General features: G+C 38.6%; 3 protein-coding genes across 15 annotated transcripts in view; 1 reads left to right on the top strand and 2 right to left on the bottom strand.

The window, feature by feature from the left end:
• The window catches only part of LOC109551740 (uncharacterized), a 128,147-nt gene extending 119,620 nt beyond the window's left edge, over positions 1-8,527 (bottom strand). For 6 of the 7 annotated variants that reach the window (XR_012328578.1, XR_002178443.3, XM_073797580.1 and 3 more), the window contains exons 1-2: positions 8,220-8,527; positions 6,856-6,906 (exon numbers count right to left, since the gene is read on the bottom strand). Coding sequence is in view for 5 of the 7 variants with exons in the window: in XM_073797580.1 (XP_073653681.1) it covers positions 6,856-6,906; positions 8,220-8,527 (359 nt within the window). In the remaining 2 variants the exon portion in view is untranslated. The remainder of the gene's footprint in view (positions 1-6,855; positions 6,907-8,219) is intronic. The other variant, XM_073797582.1, reaches the window with a different exon arrangement.
• Positions 8,528-8,742: 215 nt separating this feature from the next.
• RPS6KB1 (ribosomal protein S6 kinase B1) overlaps positions 8,743-17,526 on the bottom strand; it is a 52,013-nt gene continuing 43,229 nt past the window's right edge. Inside the window, exon 15 of the mRNA XM_073797568.1 lies at positions 8,743-8,876. Within this exon, the coding sequence (XP_073653669.1) occupies positions 8,825-8,876 (52 nt within the window). The 3' untranslated portion in view covers positions 8,743-8,824. The remainder of the gene's footprint in view (positions 8,877-17,526) is intronic.
• Positions 9,881-17,526, top strand: part of RNFT1 (ring finger protein, transmembrane 1) — a 31,984-nt gene continuing 24,338 nt past the window's right edge. For all 7 annotated transcript variants that reach the window (XM_073797572.1, XM_073797569.1, XM_073797573.1 and 4 more), the window contains exons 1-6: positions 9,881-10,283; positions 10,482-10,558; positions 11,693-11,793; positions 14,001-14,154; positions 14,780-14,938; positions 15,605-15,670. In XM_073797572.1, the coding sequence (XP_073653673.1) occupies positions 9,881-10,283; positions 10,482-10,558; positions 11,693-11,793; positions 14,001-14,154; positions 14,780-14,938; positions 15,605-15,670 (960 nt within the window). The remainder of the gene's footprint in view (positions 10,284-10,481; positions 10,559-11,692; positions 11,794-14,000; positions 14,155-14,779; positions 14,939-15,604; positions 15,671-17,526) is intronic.

Here is a 17,526-nt window from a genome sequence, read left to right as displayed (position 1 = left end):
TAATGCTTGGAATTTTGTGTTAAGAAGGAATCTTAGGATGAACAAGAATGAGATTGATATAAGAGGTGGCCAAGAGGCTGAAGTAGGAGGAATCTGAACTTACCTCCTCCCACAGACACACCAAAATTACAACTACTTACATAACAACTATCTATGAGAACAACCTGAAGACTAGCAAACAAGATCCTCACAACTAAAGACATAAAGAAGGAAACACAATGAGATGAGTAGGAGGGGCAGAGATGCAGTATAGTCAGGACTCACACCCTGGGGGTTAGTGACCCACAACTGGGTAGAGTACTACAATTGTAGAGGTACTCCCTAAGGAGTGAGGGGTCTGAGCCCCATAGCAGGCTCCCCAGCCCAGGGGCTCTGCACTGGGAAGGCAAGCCTGCACAACATCTAGCTTTGAAAACCAGGAGGGCTTATGTTCAGGAGAGCCACAGGGCTATAGGAAACAGAGATTTCGCCCTTAAAGGGCACATGCAAAATCTCGCACACTGAGTCCCAGTACAGAGGCAGTAGTTTGAAAAAAGCCTGGGTCACACCTACTTTCGGATCTTGAAGAGCCTACCAGAGAGGCAGGAGGCAACTGGGACTCACCCTAGGGCTGGAGACAGTGGCAACACATTTTTGGGAGCTCCTCCTGCCATGATAACACTATGCTGGCAAGCGCCATTTTTGAATCCTCCCTCCAGCCTATTTAGAGCCAGGGGCCCAGCCCCGCCCACCAGCGGCTAGCACCAGCCCTGAAGCCCCCAGGCTGTGCAAACAGCTGCACAGAGACCTGGCCTCATCCTCCAGCAGGCCAGTACCAGCCCTGCACCTCCCCAGGCTACACAGTTAACCACACTGGAAGCCTACCTCACCTTCCAGCAGGCCTTGAAGCCACAGCACAAGGGATGACCTCATAGCCAACTGGGGAGGGAGCCCTGCCTACTAGCACGCTTACAGCAGTCAGCCCCACCATAAGAGGAGGGCGCACACAACCCACTAAGGGAGCACTGCTAGAGCATGTAACTCTGGTGACCAAGGAGAGCATGCTGCTGGGTCCCATAGTACGTCTCTTACATAAAGCCACTTTTTAAAGATCAGGAAATATAACCAATATACCTAACATGTAGAAATGAACAGAGAATTGGGCAAAATGAAGAGACAGAACAATATGTTCCAAATGCAGAAACAAGATAAAACCCCAGAAAAACTGAGCGAAATGAAGAGAAGCAATCGACTAGATAAAGAGTTAAAGGTAATGATCATAAAGATGCTCACCAAACTTCGGAGAAGAATGGAGGAACACGAAGAGAATTTCAACAGAGTTAGAAAATATAGAGAACAACCAAACAAGCTGAGGAATACAATAATTGAAATAAAAATTACACCAGAAGGAATCAAGAGTAGATTAGATAATAAGGAGAAATGGATCAGTGATCTGGAAGACAGAGTAGTGGAAATCACCCAAGCTGAACAGAGAAAAGAAGAAAGAATTTTAAAAATTGATGATAGTTTAAGAGACCTCTGATCAAGTGTATTAACATTTGCATTATAGGGGTCCCAGAAGGAGAAGAGAGACAGAAAGAGGCAGAGAACTTTTCTGAAGAAATAATAGCCGAAAACATCCCTAACCTGGGAAAGGAAACAGACATCCAGATCCAGGAAGTACAGAGAGGCCCAAAAACATGAACCCAGGAGGTCCACACCAAGATACATTATAATTAAAATAGCAAAAATTAAAGATAAAGAAAGAATCTTAAAAGCAGCAAGACAGAAGTAAATAGTTATATACAAGGAAAATCTGACTTTTCAGCAGAAACATTGCAGGCCACAAGGGAGTGGCATATTATATTCAAAGTGATGAAAGGAAAAAAACTACAACCAGGAGTACTCTACTCAGCAAAGAAAAAAACACTACAACCAAGAATATTCTACCCAGCAAGGTTATCATTCAGACTTGAAGGAAAGATAAAGAGTTTTACAGACAAGCAAAGCTAAAAGAGTTCAGCACCACTAAACTGGCCATATTAAAGGGACTTCTCTAAGCAGAAAAGGAAAGGCCACAGTTAGAAACTTTAAAATTGTGAAACAAAAAAACTCACTGGTAAAGGCAAACACACAGAAAAGGTAGATCAACCACTTATAAAACTACTAGGAAGGTTAAAAGACAAAAGTAGTAAAATCCTCTTTATCTACAATAAATAGTTAAGGGATACACAAAACAAAAAGATGTTGATATGATGTCAAAAACATTAAACATGAGGAAGGGGTAAAAGTAGTGAATTGTTAGAATGTGTTTGAACTTAAGACATCATTAACGTAAAATATTCTCATATATGTGTGTGTGTGTGTGTGTGTGTGTGTTTGTGTGTGTGTGTGTGTGTGTGTGTGTGTGTGTGTGTGTATATATGGGGGGAAGAGTTACATATATAAAACTCATGGTAACCACAAACGAAAAATCTATAATAGGTATACACACAAAAAAGAAAAGGAACCCAAACATAACACTAAAGATAATCATCACATCACAAGGGCAGAGAGCAAAAGAAGAAAGGAACAAAAAAGAACTACAAAAACAACACCAAAACAATTAACAAAATGTCAATAAGTACATACCTATTAATAATTACTTTAAATATAAATGGACTAAATGCTCCAATCTAAAGATACAGAGTGGGTAAGCGCCACAACAACTGAGCCCACGTGCTCCGGAGCCTGTGCGCCACAACTAGAGAGCCCACATGCCGCAACTACTGAGCCCGTGTGCCATAACTAGAGAGAAGCCTGCGCGCTGCAATGAAGAGCCCATGCACTGCAACAAAGATCCTGTGTGCCTCAACTAAGACCCGATGCAGCCAAATAAATAAATAAATATTTTTTAAAAACCAAAAGATACAGAGTGGGTAAATGGATTTTTTTTTAAAGAACCATATATATGCTGCCTACAAAAGACTCACTCGGATTTGAAGACACACACAGACTGAAAGGGAATGGCAAAAGGTATTCCATGCAAATGGAAACGAAAATAAAGCTGGGGTAGCAATACTTATATCAGACAGAATAGACTTTAAAACAAAGATTGTTTTGAGGTAGAGACAAAGATGGACATTACATAATGATAAAGGGAAACAAGAAGATATAACAATTGTAAATATATATGCATCCAACATAGGAACACCTAAAAACATAAAGCAAATACTAACAAATGTAAAGGGAGAAATTGACAATAACAGTATGGGACTTTAACACCTCACTTACATCAATGGACAGATCATCCAGACAGAAAATCAATAAGGAAGCTCTGGCCTTAAATGACATATCAGACCAACATCAATATAGATATTAATATATCTATTAATGCCATTAATGTAGGTATTAATAGATATATAGAGAACATTTCATCCAAAACAGCAGAATACACATTATTTTCAACTGCACATGAAACATTCTCCAGGATAGATCACATGTGAAGTCACAAAACAAGTCTCAATAAATTTAAGAAGATTGAAATAATATCAAGCATGTTTTCCAACCACATGGAATGAGACTATAAATCAACTACAAGAAAAAAACTGCAAAAAAAACAAAAAAAACCAAGTGGAATCTAAACAACATGCTACTAAACAACCAATGAGTCACTGAAGAAATCAAATAGGTAATCAAAAAACACCTGGGGATAAATGAAAATGGAAACAACTATCCAAAATCTATAAGATGCAGCAAAAGCAGTTCTAAGAGGGAAGTTTATAGTGAGACAAAGCTACTTCAAGAAACAAGAAACATCTCAAATAAACAACCTAACCTTACACCTAAAGCAATTAGAGAAAGAAGAACAAAAAAAAGCCAAAGTTAGCAGAAGGAAAGAAATCATAAAGATCAGATCAGAAATAAATGAAAAAGAAATGAAGGAAACAATATCAAAGATCAATAAAACTAAAAGCTGGTCCTTTGAGAAGATAACGAAAATTGATAAACCATTAGCCAGACTCATCAAGAAAAAAAGGGAGAAGACTCAAATCAACAGAATTAGAAATGAAAAGGGAGAATAACAGACACTGCAGAAATACAAAGGATCATGAGACATTACTACAAGCAACTATATTCCAATAAAATGGACAACGTGGAAGAAATGGACAAATTCATAGAAAAGCACAACCTTCTGAGACTGAAAAGGAAGAAATAGAAAATATGAACAGACCAATCACGAGCAATGAAATTGAAACTGTGATTAAAAATCTTCAAACAGGGGCTTCCTTGGTGGTGCAGTGGTTGAGAGTCCGCCTGCCGATGCAGGGGACACGGGTTCGTGCCCCGGTCCGGGAAGATCCCACATGCCGTGGAGCGGCTGGGCCCGTAAGCCATGGCCGCTGAGCCTGCGCGTCCAGAGCCTGTGCTCCGCAACGGGAGAGGCCACAACAGTGAGAGGCTTGCGTACCGCAAAAAAAATAAATAAATAAAATAAAATCTTCAAACAAACAAAAGCCCAGGGCCAGATAGCTTCAAAGGCAAATTCTGTCAAACATTTACAGAATAGCTAACACCTATCCTTCTCAAACTCTTCCAAAATATAGCAGAAGGAGGAATGCTCCCAAACTCATTCTACGAGGCCACCATTACCCTGATACCAAACCAGACAAAGATGTCACAAAGAATGAAAACTACAGGCCAATCTCACTGATGAACATAGAGCAAAAATGCTCAACAAAATACTAGCAAACAGAATCCAACAGCACATTAATAGTATCATACACCATGATCAAGTAGGGTTTACTCCAGGAATGCAAGGATTCTTCAATATACGCAAATCAATCAATGTGATACATCATATTAACAAACTGAAGGATAAAAACCATACGATAATTTCAATAGATGTAGAAAAAGCTTTCAACAAAATTCAACACCCATTTATGATAAAAACTCTCCAACAAAGTGGGCACAGAAGGAAGCTACCTCAACATAATAAAGGCCATACATGACAAACCCACAGCCAACATCATTCTCAATGGTGAAAAACTGACCATTTCCTCTAAGGTCAGGAACAAGACAAGGTTGCCCACTCTCACTGCTATTATTCAATATAGTTTTGGAAGTTTTAGCCACAGCAAATCAGACAAGAAAAAGAAATAAAAGGAATCCAAATCAGAAAAGAAGTAAAGCTGTCACTGTTTGCAGATGACATGATACTATACATAGAGAATCCCAAAGATGCTACCAGAAAACTACTAGAGCTAATCAATGAATTTGGTAGAGTAGCAGGATACAAAATTAATGCACAGAAATCTCTGGCATTCCTATACACTAAGGATGAAAAATATGAAAGAGAAATTAAGGAAACAATCGCATTTACCCCAGCAACAAAAAAAATAAAATACCTATGAGGAAACCTTCCTGAGGAGACAAAAGACCTGTATGCAGAAAACTATAAGACATTGATGAAAGAAATTAAAGATGATACAAGCAGATGGAGAGGTATACCATGTTCTTGGATTGGAAGCATCAACATTCTCAAAATGACTATACTACCCAAAGCAATGTACAGATTCAATGCAATCCTTATCAAACTACCAATGGCATTTTTCACAAAAGTAGAACAAAAATTTTTACAGTTTGTATGGAAACACAAAAGACCTCGAATAGCCAAAGCAATCTTGAGAAAGAAAAATGGAGCTAGAGGAATCAGGCTCCCTGACTTCAGACTATATTACAAAGCTACAGTAATCAAGACAGTATGGTACTGGCACAAAAACAGAAATATAGATCAATGGAACAGGATAGAATGCCCAGAAATAGACCCACGCACATATGGTCACCTTATCTTTGACAAAGGAGGCAAGAATATACAGCGGAGAAAAGACAGCCTCTTCAATAAGTGGTACTGGGAAAACTGGACAGCTACATGTAAAAGAATGAAATTACAACACTTCATAAAACCATACACAAAAATAAACTCAAAATGGATTAAAGACCTAAAAGTAAGGCCAGATACTATAAAACTCTTAAGGAAAACAAAGGCAGAACACTCTATGACATAAATCACAGCAAGATCCTTTTTGACCCACCTCCTAGAGAAATGGAAATAAAAACAAAAATAAACAAATGGGACCTATTGAAACTTAAAAGCTTTTGCACAGCAAAGGAAACCATAAACAAGATGAAAAGACAACCCTCAGAATAGGAGAAAATATTTGCAAACAAAGCAACTGACAAAGAATTAATCTCCAAATTATACAAGTGGCTCATGCAGCTCAGTATCAAAAAAACAAACAACCCAATCCAAAAATGGGCAGAAGACCTAAACAGACATTTCTCCAAAGAAGATATACAGAAGGCCAACAAACACATGAAAGGATTCCTGGGTCATAAAACTCAGGAAAATATTTAAGGTACATAAATGTACTAAATTTACAAATATACTAAAATTATCAATGTACTAAAACATATTGATGCCTCATTGTGGTGGTAGCTGGATTATGTGAGATTGAGTCTCTTTCTTCTGTTTCTTAAATTCTCATAAATTTTAAAGTTTAAAATAAAAATATCCATGTTGTAGTTGGAATGATAAAATATATCAATATTAAACAAATAAGTCTCCTTGAAAAATTCATTACAGCCCAGATCTTGGCTTCAGCCTTTGCTACAGACCGAATTTTTGTGTCCCCCACAAAATCCATATGTTGAAATTCGACCCCGGATGTGATAGTATAAGCAGGTGGGGGTAGGTGATTAAGGCATTAAGACAGAGCCCTCATGAAGGCGATTAGTGCCCTTATAAAAGTGTTTCCAAAGGGCTCCACCACCCTCCAACCATGTGAGGACACAGCCCGAGACAACACTGTCTATAAACCAGGAAGCAGGACTCACCAGACACCAAATCTGCTGACACCTTGATCTTGGACTTCCCAGGCTTCTGAACTGTGAGAAATAAATTTGTTGTTTATAAGCCATCCAGGCTATATCTTACTGCAGCCCAAACAGACTAAGACAGACTCACTGACCCAGAAACCTAATTTCTCGGGAAGACTTACATTAGTGAAGCTCATGGAGACATATACACACACACACACACAAAAGCAAGTATCTTGCAATATCTCAAGGGGAAACAGATCTAATACCGGTTGGTGGGGACTGGGAGAGTGCCTTTCTAACCAAGGGAAATGGTTTGGTAATAAAATTAATATGATTTAAGTACAACCTCAAAGTGGTTAATTCAGGTTAAACAGTGGATTCAGTTGTACTCTGAAATAGGAGAAAATAAGGTGCAAACAATTTCATGATTAAGAAGCCTAAAAATTCACACACCAGCAAACTAATTTGCGCAAAGTTGTGCATGGTTTTAAATCAGTGACCAGTAAAAAGACAAAGTATCACTTTTCCCACTAGATATTCAACTCATGACATGTGTGTATATGTATGAAAATTTACCCTCTCTAGTGAGGGAAGATTGCACACCTCAAGCGTGGCACGGATTTTTAATTTCAAGACCTAACCACCAAGAGTTACTTACTTCACGTCAATTTCTAGAAATTAAAGGTAAAAAACTTGAGGTTCAAAATAGAAAGGCTATTGGTGGTTGTGGGAATGGGGCAGACTCATGGAATACAATTAAGTATCATTTAGAATATATTTTGGCTAGAGACCAAGAGGCAAGGTTCTTCGTTTCTTTCGTTTAAACTTTTTCTTAATAAATCTTTTATTTTGGAACAGTTTTCAGTTAACAATTATAGCGAAGATAGTACAGAGTCCCCTATACCCCATACAAGACAAGTTTTTTAAACTCTAACTTCTACTTCCACCCCTCCAACCACCCAAACCGTCCCCCACTTCTCTCCGATTCTATCTCCTCAGGTTTCAGCAGGGCCTTGTTCTCACAGTGCAAAGTTAGGATTGTAACGGAAACCCAGTTCAGTTCAAACTTCACCGTCCAGCCACAGCTGGGTCAGCTGAGCTAGCCGACACCAGAACACTCCCGCCCCGCCCAGCTCTTCCAGAGGCGCTCCGACCCCTCGCCAACGTGGCTCCTCCAACTGAGGTCCCGGGAGACGCGAGCCAAGCGGGAACAAAGCGCTGGGCAGCTTCCAGAAGCCAGGCGCGCCGGGAGCAGGACCAGGTGAGCACCCAACAGCACGCTCCTCCCTCGAGGGGAGGTTCCGAAGGCTAAAACATTTTTAACTTCAAAACTTCCAGACCTTTAACCGGCTTGGGGCGAGTTACACAAACCTACGCACATTCGCTTATTGTTTAACGCAGACGCCTCCGGGCGCTTCTCGGCCACAACCGCCTCTTCACAGCCAACACCCCCAGACGGCCTCTGCCCCGCCCCGTCGCCGCTGCCAGTCCCTCGGCGCGTCGCGCGGGGCCGGGGCGCGCGCGCGTGAGGACGTCCGGGAGCGCGCGCGCCGCCGCCGCTGCCGCCGAGCTGGGCGGGAGTTGTTGGCGGTGGGTCTGAAGGTGATGGCCTTGACTGAAGGCCTCGAGGCGGCATCTCCCGCTGTTTCTGCAGTCGCTGCCCGGGACTCGGTGCGCTCATCGTCATGAGAGGTCAGGCCTGGGGGAAGCGGGCGAAGGAGGCGAGGGGCCGCGGCGAAATGGGCTCTGGGGAGAATAACTGAGGCACTCGAAGGTCGAACGTGGGAGGAAAAATCTGTCCTGGAGATTCCGGAAGAGCCCGTTGCGTTTACTTTTCTTCCCTTTTTCTCCCCTTTCTTGCTCGTACTTGGAGGAAAGCGGGAGGGTTCTGTTTTTATTTGTGGAAGAAGACGCTGAAATTCTCCCGTCCAGCGTCGGTCTTCAGAGGTTGGAGGAAATAAATAGCAGTCGTGGCGTTGGAGCATCAGTGAAAGCCTCTAGTGAATGGCACTAAAAACCAAACCGCCCAACAGTAACTGAAAAAAAAAAAAAAAAATAGAAAAAAAAATCCAAACCTAGGAATGAAATAGAATGACACGGAACATGCCCTGACGTTAACCCCAGCTTCCTCCTACAGAAACGGCAGAAAGGCTCAGCGTTTCGTCAGCTGGATCCACGACGGCTACCCACACTCGTCATTTAGGGATCTTTCCGTGCCAGTGTACTCTTTCCCGACGCCCCTCCCCTCAAAGGTGGCATTTTTAATGTGCAGACTACGTAATTATCCTTATTCAGAATAAAGAGTCACTTAGCAATTACATGGTGACTCCCCAAGTCTTCCTATTTTAAAGGTATTTAGGTAACATCCTTGGGGGGGACAGGAAAAGGTAATACTCTTGGTATTAATTATTGGAAACTTTTTTATTAGCTTTGGGAAAGCTGTTTCAGCATAAAACGAAATTTGTAGGTCACCTAAATGAAATGTTTATTAGTTCTCCATGATGATACTTAATGAGGAGTTAAGATTTGATGCTTTTTTCTTCCTAACCTTTCCACACATTAAAAAAAATACTCTTATTAGATGTAGAATCTACATCAGAGATGAAACTGTTCCAGTTGAACAAAGTAAATGTATTTAAGTGTTCTAGTATGATTGAGTACTAGTACTCATATTATTAACATCTGCTGAGCACCAATATTTTGACTGTTTTGCCAGTTCCTTCTGTCATTAGAGAACTGGAGGCATCTGAAGCTAAACTTTTTTGGTAGCAGATGTTCCCTAAAGCATAGTTTGCCTAGGGCAGCAGAGCCTTCGCATAAAGGGAGAAGATGGAGGAGTCTAGTAATAAGCAATAGATAACCTGGAAATAATTCATGTACTGTGACTATCAGCCTCTCCTTTAGTGAACAAATTATTCCTAGTGAGCAATATATTGCCTGTACGTAACTGTTCACTTAGAATATTTTCTGCGCTTTGATTTTTAGGAGACAGAGCCCTGAAGCAAAGAAATCTGGATCACAGAAAAAGTATTCAGGGGTCATGCAAGCCAACTGTAGCCAACTGCACAGCCCTTCAGGAGCTGCAGGCAGTGAGGATGCCTCAGCCTCCCAGTGTGTCCAAACAAGATTGACAGGAGAAGCTTCCTGTCTTTATTCTGGAGATGTTCATATTCAGATAAACTCCATGCCTAAAGAATGTGCTGAAAATCCAAGCTCCAGAAATGTAAGGTCAGGTGTCCACAGCTGTACCCATGGATGTGTACACAGTCGCTTACGGAGTCACTCCCACAATGAAGCAAGGCAACCTGATGATACCGAGATGGAGTCTGGAGATCGTGGTAGTAGCTCCTTCTCAGAATTCCAATATCTCTTCAAGTGGTTGCAAAAAGGTCTTCCATATATTTTGATTCTGGGTGTCAAACTTGTTATGCAGCATATAACAGGTAGGGTATAATAAAACATTGAGCTGTTTCATTACTATATGCAGCTAATTTTCTTTCTTTATTGGTAATCTACTTTAACCTATGTATTTCAGTTTCTTATTTTCTGTTAGTTTTTAAAATTGTATATGCTTCCTTTAAATTCATGTCATGTTAGCTCTTTTTTTTCCTTTCAATTAACTGGACCTTATTTTCTAACAGGAATTTCTCTTGGAATTGGGCTGCTTACAACTTTTATATATGCAAACAAAAGCATTGTAAATCAGGTCTTTCTAAGAGTAAGTATAACCAGCAACTAAAAATTTATTAAATGTTTCTCCCTGTAGAATTATATACTCATTTTTGAGAGAAATAGGAATAAAGACAGTTTATTTGATAAATTTAAATAGATATAATGTACCATCCATGATATATTAAATGTTGTTATCTAAATGACCTGGAATAAATGATCTGTCCTAATACGGAATTGATTCACCTTATTTTCTTTGTATATTGGGTTCCTGATAAAGAAAAACTAGACAGAAGGATTAAAGGGTTTAGAACACACTATTTGATCTGATTTGTCAAGTGCTATCATGTTTTAAGTTAGTTTGACCGTACTAAGTAATATAATCATCATTAAAAACTTCAGCTGTTGTACTATAAGATTTAAAATAGTCAAATAAAACGTACACTGAATAAATGGGTATTGAACTATTTATTTAGGTTTCTCTTATTTAAAGAAAACTAAACCCAAGAAGTTTTTCCATAAGAAATTATAAAAGATTCCTATTCATGTAAATTATTGGGAAAACAGGATTAGTTTATAAAATTTCAAGCAACTTTCAAGGGTTATATCTGTGTAAAGGATCATACATTTTGACCTGAAAATTCCTAGTTAGAACCTATCAAACCATAAAAGTTTAATTCAGGGTTTAAAACTAGTAAAATTTTTAATTAAACCAGTAATTAAAACAATTATAAAACTGAGATTAAAAACATTTTATTAAATTCTTATTGAATTGAGAATTTTTAAAATTATATTTATAAACCCTGGTAACATAAATGCAGTTTTTAAAAGTCTGTTTTGTTGGGAAGGCAAAAATAGGAAGCCGCAGAAGTAAAGTTTTTATTTACGTAGGTCCTTTATGTCAGTCTGTAGAAGATTTGGCTTTGAAACATAGATAATGTTACACAATGAGGAAACTTGTATTTTAAAAATCTGTTTAAGTATGTGTTTTGTTTTTTTCACTAAAAGTATGTAAAATAGAATGTGATGATGTACAATTTAACAAATATTCTGTATTTTTATTAAGATAAATTAATCTATTAAAATGTTCTAAGTTAATAAATTAGTCATTAAAATAGTTTAATGATATTTAAAATTCTGGCATAATTCAAAGTAACAAATTATAAAATTGTTTATTTTTCAGGAAAGGTGCTCAAAGATTCAGTGTGCTTGGTTACTGGTATTCTTAGCAGGATCTTCTGTTCTTTTATATTACACCTTTCATTCTCAGTCACTTTATTACAGGTAATTAGAGGTCCAAGTGCACAATCACATTTTTATGTAATCGTATATTCCATAGCACTTTGCATATATCTTACTTGCACATACTTAGAGTTCAATTTTTACCTATCTGTCTCTTTCCAAGATTGAGAGCTTAAAGTGACTTACTCACATTTTTATACCCAGTGCCTTGCCTCACAGCAAGTGCTCAATAAATACTTAATTTTTGATACTTAAATTTTTACTTATATAATCAGTAGTTACTAAATACCATTAGGTTGTTGTTGGTGATCTTTTTTCGTTTTTCATTTTTGATAAATAAAAACTATATATTTAAAATATACAACATGTTTTGATATATGTATACATTGTGAAATGATTACCACATCAAGCTAATTAATATATCCATCACCTCCCTTAGTTACCTTCTTGTGTGTATGTGTGATAAGAACACTTGATCTTTGTCTCTAGAAGAAGACTTGCTAAAGGACAGTAGTTGATAAGTTTCCATGTCAGATGGAAGTGTTCTGAATTTTCAGCTTTAATCAGATAATTAGAAGTCCTGGTTTCAGTGGAGTTGGAGAGATGTGGACAAATCTGGGATATAGTTTGTAGGTGTAGCCAGTACTACTCGGATTGGATTGGGTGAGTAGGTAAGGGGGAAGAATCAAGGGTGATACTGGGTTTTTTTAGTCTAAGCAACTGGCTGGATGGTGGTGCCATTTACTGGGCTGGGAAAGACTGGGGAGGGAACTGGTTTTGAGGGAAAATCAGTAATTTTGTTTTGAACATGTTAAGTTTGAGAGGCCATGTAGAACTGTTAAAGTGATTATAGATATTTGTCATGAGCTCAGAGTAGAGGTTAGGGCTGTAAATTTTGGTGTTATCAGCATATGGTTGATATTTAAAAACCAAGGAACTTGACAAGACTAGTCAGGGAAAGAAAGTATAGACAGAGGAGAGGGCCCAGGACTGGACATGCCCACAATTAGCCAGAGGAGGAGCAGCAAAGGAGACTTAAGAAGGAACCATCAGGGACTTCCCTGGTGGTGCAGTGGTTAAGAATCCGCCTGCCAATGCAAGGGACATGGGTTCGAGCCCTTGTCCAGGAAGATCCCACATGCTGCGTAGCAACTAAGCCCGTGCACCACAACTACTGAGCCTGTGCTCTAGAGCCTGCAAGCCACAACTGCTGAGCCCGTGTGCCACAACTACTGAAGCCCTTGCGCTGAGAGCCCGTGCTCCACAACAAGAGAAGCCACCGCAATGAGAAGCCTGCGCACCGCAACGAAGAGTAGCCCCCACTCACTACAACTAGAGAAAGCCCGTGCGCAGCAACGAAGACCCAATGCAGCCAAAAATAATAAATGAATAAATTTTTTAAAAAAAGGAACCATCAGTCACATATGAGAACCACTAGAAGAGAGTGGTGTCAGAAGTCTAGGAAGAAAGTATTTCAAGGAGAGAAGAGGGGGAAAAAGTGACCTTTGAATTTAGCAAGAGGGAGGGAGTTGGCGATCTTGACAAAAACAGTTAAGTGGAAAGGAGGGGTTAGATTCCTGACTGGAGTTGATTGAAGACAGATTGGCAGCTACGGAGTATTTGTGAGTTTTTTAGATTATAGGCTAGAAAGATATCAATCATGACAAGTTAGGAAGACTCGTTCTTTATGGAGGGAAGATTTGAAATTCAAACATTTAAGAAGTTTTCAAAATAAATTTATTTTTGGCTGCATTGGGTCTTCATTGCTGCGTGTGAGCTTTCTCTAGTTGTGGTGAGCGGGGCCTGCTCTTCCCTTTTAGTGTGCGGGCTTCTCATGGCAGTGGCTTCTCTTGTTGCAGAGCATGGGCTTTAGGCGTGTGGGCTTCCATAGTTGTGGCACACGGGCTCAGTAGTTGTGGCTCGCGGGCTCTAGAGCGCAGGCTCAGTAGTTGTGGTGCACAGGCTTAACTGCTCTGCGGCATGTGGGACCTTCCCAGACCAAGGCTTGAACCCGTGTCCCCTGCGTTGGCAGGCAGATTCTTAACCACTGCGCCACGAGGGAAGTCCCTAAAAGGTCTTTTTAAAATAAGCAAAATGATCTTCCATTCTATTTACATGAACTCTAGCATCTAGCCAAACTCTTATTTTTACACATTAAATTAAATATTTGGTAGCAAATTTAGAACCCCCATCGACACTTTTATCTTTTTATGTTGCTCTGGTAAGTTTTGATGTTTTTCTCTTGGTAGCTTAATTTTTTTTAATCCTACTTTGGACTATTCGAGCTTCTGGGACGTACTTTGGATCGTTGGAATTACAGACTTCATTCTGAAATTCCTCTTCATGGGCTTAAAATGCCTTATTTTATTGGTGCCTTCTTTCATCATGCCTTTTAAATCCAAGGTAAGAAAGTAATATGTTTTATTGGAAAGATGTTAGCAGACCATATTAATGCTATTTAGTCTTTGCTTAAATGATTCCTTCTATAATTTTTCAGTTTGCTCAATAACCTAATTTTAGTTATCTATATTATCTCAGACTGGCAGCTATTTGGTCAAAGACTTGAACCTAAATATTAATCTATTCCAATAAAATCAATTATATTTGCTTTGGAATAATCTAAAAATGAGTCCCCACATCATATATGGGAAAATATATATTTATACTTCTGTTTTCCTCCAGGGCATTGTTAATTGATAATTGATAACTGACTTAGGCAGTTATTCAGTGTTTTTTCATATTTAATGAAAACTTTAAATTTTTATAATCAGCAAAATGTTTTATTATACATAAAACATTTTCAGTCACTCTTTAGAAATTCTTTGAAAACAGACCACTCAGTGACTGTAATATCTAAAGAACGAAGTTGAGGTTGTCAGTCATAACCATTATCATTATGAAGATTAATTTTATAGTTGTGTTATTGTGCCATATACCCATGATGTTCTCAGCCCAATATGAAGTATTTGCATTGTGCATGTAAGTACCTTGGGTGGCTCTATTTGTTTTCTTTTTTCTTCCTTTTTAGGGTTATTGGTATATGGTTTTAGAAGAATTATGTCAGTATTACCGAACTTTTGTCCCCGTACCAGTTTGGTTTCGTTACCTTATAAGCTATGGGGAGTTTGGTAATGTAACTGGATGGAGTCTTGGGATATTGCTGGCTTTACTCTACCTCATACTAAAAGTAGGTAACATAATAAATCTTATCATTTATAATGATTCATATAATACTGTTTACATATTTTACATATGACTGCTTTTCTCTTTATATATTTTATAGTTTATCTTCATATCACTAGTTTGAAGTAATGGCAGATTCTATATCTACTTAGAAATGGAAATAGGTATCTTAATCCAGTGGTTCTCAGATTTTATTGGGGGAGTGGACCTCTAAGCATGGATTATCTAAAGTGGAGGGGAACAAGTAGAATAGAACATACCCATCCCCTACAGTAGCATCTCTCATACACATAATTCTCAAACTAGTGGAGTATCTCGTCCTGTTCCCTCTATGCCTGTTCCCCTCGGCTTAATCACTTTATGAAACGTTAAATAGGTTAAGGACATGTGAACCAGATAAAATTGCCTTGCCTTTGATTTAGTTGTTTATATTTATCTTGACCAAATTGTAACTCTGGGCATTCAGATGTACTTCATTTTGGTTAAGAGTTGGCTGAAACTGATAAATTGAGTAAAATATTCCATAATTGGACTTCAAATATATTTAGAATGAAATGATTAGTTGTGATATGCAATGAGCATAAAATTAATATCAGTATTTGATATTAGCTTTGATCTCTGAGTTTAGCAGGTAAGGCTCTTTGAATAAATGAATTATTTTCTCTTTCAGCTTCTGGACTTTTTTGGACATCTGAGAACTTTCAGACGGGTTTTGAGAATATTTTTTACACGACCAGTAAGTATTTTTTAATCAGAAAAAACACTTTTTATCTTTCTTTCTACATTATAAAAATGTTTTAGTTCAGCAGTTTTACAAATGCAGATTTCATAATTACGTGGTTTTTTAGAAAAACTTCTTGTACTTTGGCACTTGGGGCTGTGATGATACAGAGGTTTTGTTTCTGTGGTAAGTTTAACTTGCACATTGACAACCACCTGATAGTTGATGAAGTACTTATATATTTGAGTTTGCCTCTTGCCCTTTCAAATCACTTGACATTCTTAAGGGTTTATAAATATTCCCTTAAAAATCTTATGAACTTTTGTTTCTCTTCCTTTATTTAAGCCACAAATAGTAGCTTTGTGTATTTTCATTAACTCCTATTCAACTTCTGTGAAAGTGCTTATACTATAATTTATTGTGTATATGAAGAAAGCTCATTACCAAAAATCATGTCCCTTGAAATTTTCTTACTGGAAAAATTTCCCCAATACGCAGTTCTGTATGCACAAATAAGTTCATGACAATAACAGTAAATTTAACAATAACAAAACAATTTTAACAATAAATTGAGACTCCAATGTCAACTGTAACTTTATTATGTTATTCTACTGGTGTAACAAACTGCAGAAAAAGGGTATCATAGCCCAAATGATAAATAGCTCATTTGCTATTTAGTAGCCTCAGAAGTTCTCAGTATATAAGTGTGATCACCAGGTTTCAGTTTGATTCTCAGTTTTGCAGTCCATTAGGTACTTAACAATTATGTGGTCAGGACTCAGGGGAATCTGATGTACAAGAATGCCAGTCTAATAATATATGTTTAAAAAAAAACAGGATTATACCAACAAAGTGGAGTAAACTAACTGGCCAGGGCACCCTTTCCTAAAGACAGTAATGTATTAAGTTTTTTTTTTTTTGCGGTACGTGGGCCTCTCACTGCTGTGGCCTCTCCCGTTGCGGAGCACAGGCTCTGGACGCAGCGCAGGCTCAGCGGCCATGGCTCACGGGCCCAGCGGCTCCGCGGCATGTGGGATCTTCCCAGACCAGGGCACAAACCCGCGTCCCCTGCATCGGCAGGCGGACTCTCAACCACTGCACCACCAGGGAAGCCCTGTATTAAGTTTTGCTGCATCCTATTCAGACTTCTTTCTTTAGATAAGATACAATAAAATTGAGACTTCAGCTTTTGAGTTTATTCAGTTGATTATGTATCGGCCACTTTGCTGTAGCAATTAATCTAGTAAGGCTTCAGCTGAAATACTTTTGATAGTCTTTCTCTGTGAAGCATACAGAGACTATCACAGATCACTGTTTTATTCCTGGGATTCTCATGTTCCTTAATGTTGCCCTGAAAATGGCAATCATCATCAGGGTGTCTTCAACTGAAGGGAGTCTGCAAAGTGCCAGACAAGCGTGCTATTTTAAAAGCTTGTCAGCATACATATCTGCAGTGTACGCTGCTAAATGACATTTATTGAAGGGAAACTGGCACCAAGATCATCCGTCAGTATCTCAGTTTGTTTCTGGAATCTTTAGCATGACCAATCTCAAAAATATCTTCATTTTCAATGTTTTCATCCGCTGAGTCTTAGTTTGATTTTGTTAACCCTCGATAACAAGAAGTTTAGGTCACAGCTTCAGGTTGCTGAGTCAAGTCATGCTTTTGCTCTCATTACCATGACTGAAACTTGGGTGTTCTTTCTTTTCCTCAGCCACCTTTTCCACATCATTTCTACAGAAAGCTGATCTCATTTGTAACATTTTGTCACATCTAGTTAATGACTAAATTCTACTGAATTTGGTAAGGAAGTTATTAAGATCTTAAAGAGATCAGAAACTTTTTTTTAGGACTTAAGAAGAAAAGGAAA

This window comes from Tursiops truncatus, chromosome 20, assembly GCF_011762595.2.
Source record: "Tursiops truncatus isolate mTurTru1 chromosome 20, mTurTru1.mat.Y, whole genome shotgun sequence".
Classification (NCBI taxonomy): Eukaryota; Metazoa; Chordata; class Mammalia; order Artiodactyla; family Delphinidae; genus Tursiops; species Tursiops truncatus.
The sequence above is the reverse complement of the archived record's forward strand: the minus strand, read 5'-3'. Positions and strand labels throughout refer to the sequence as shown.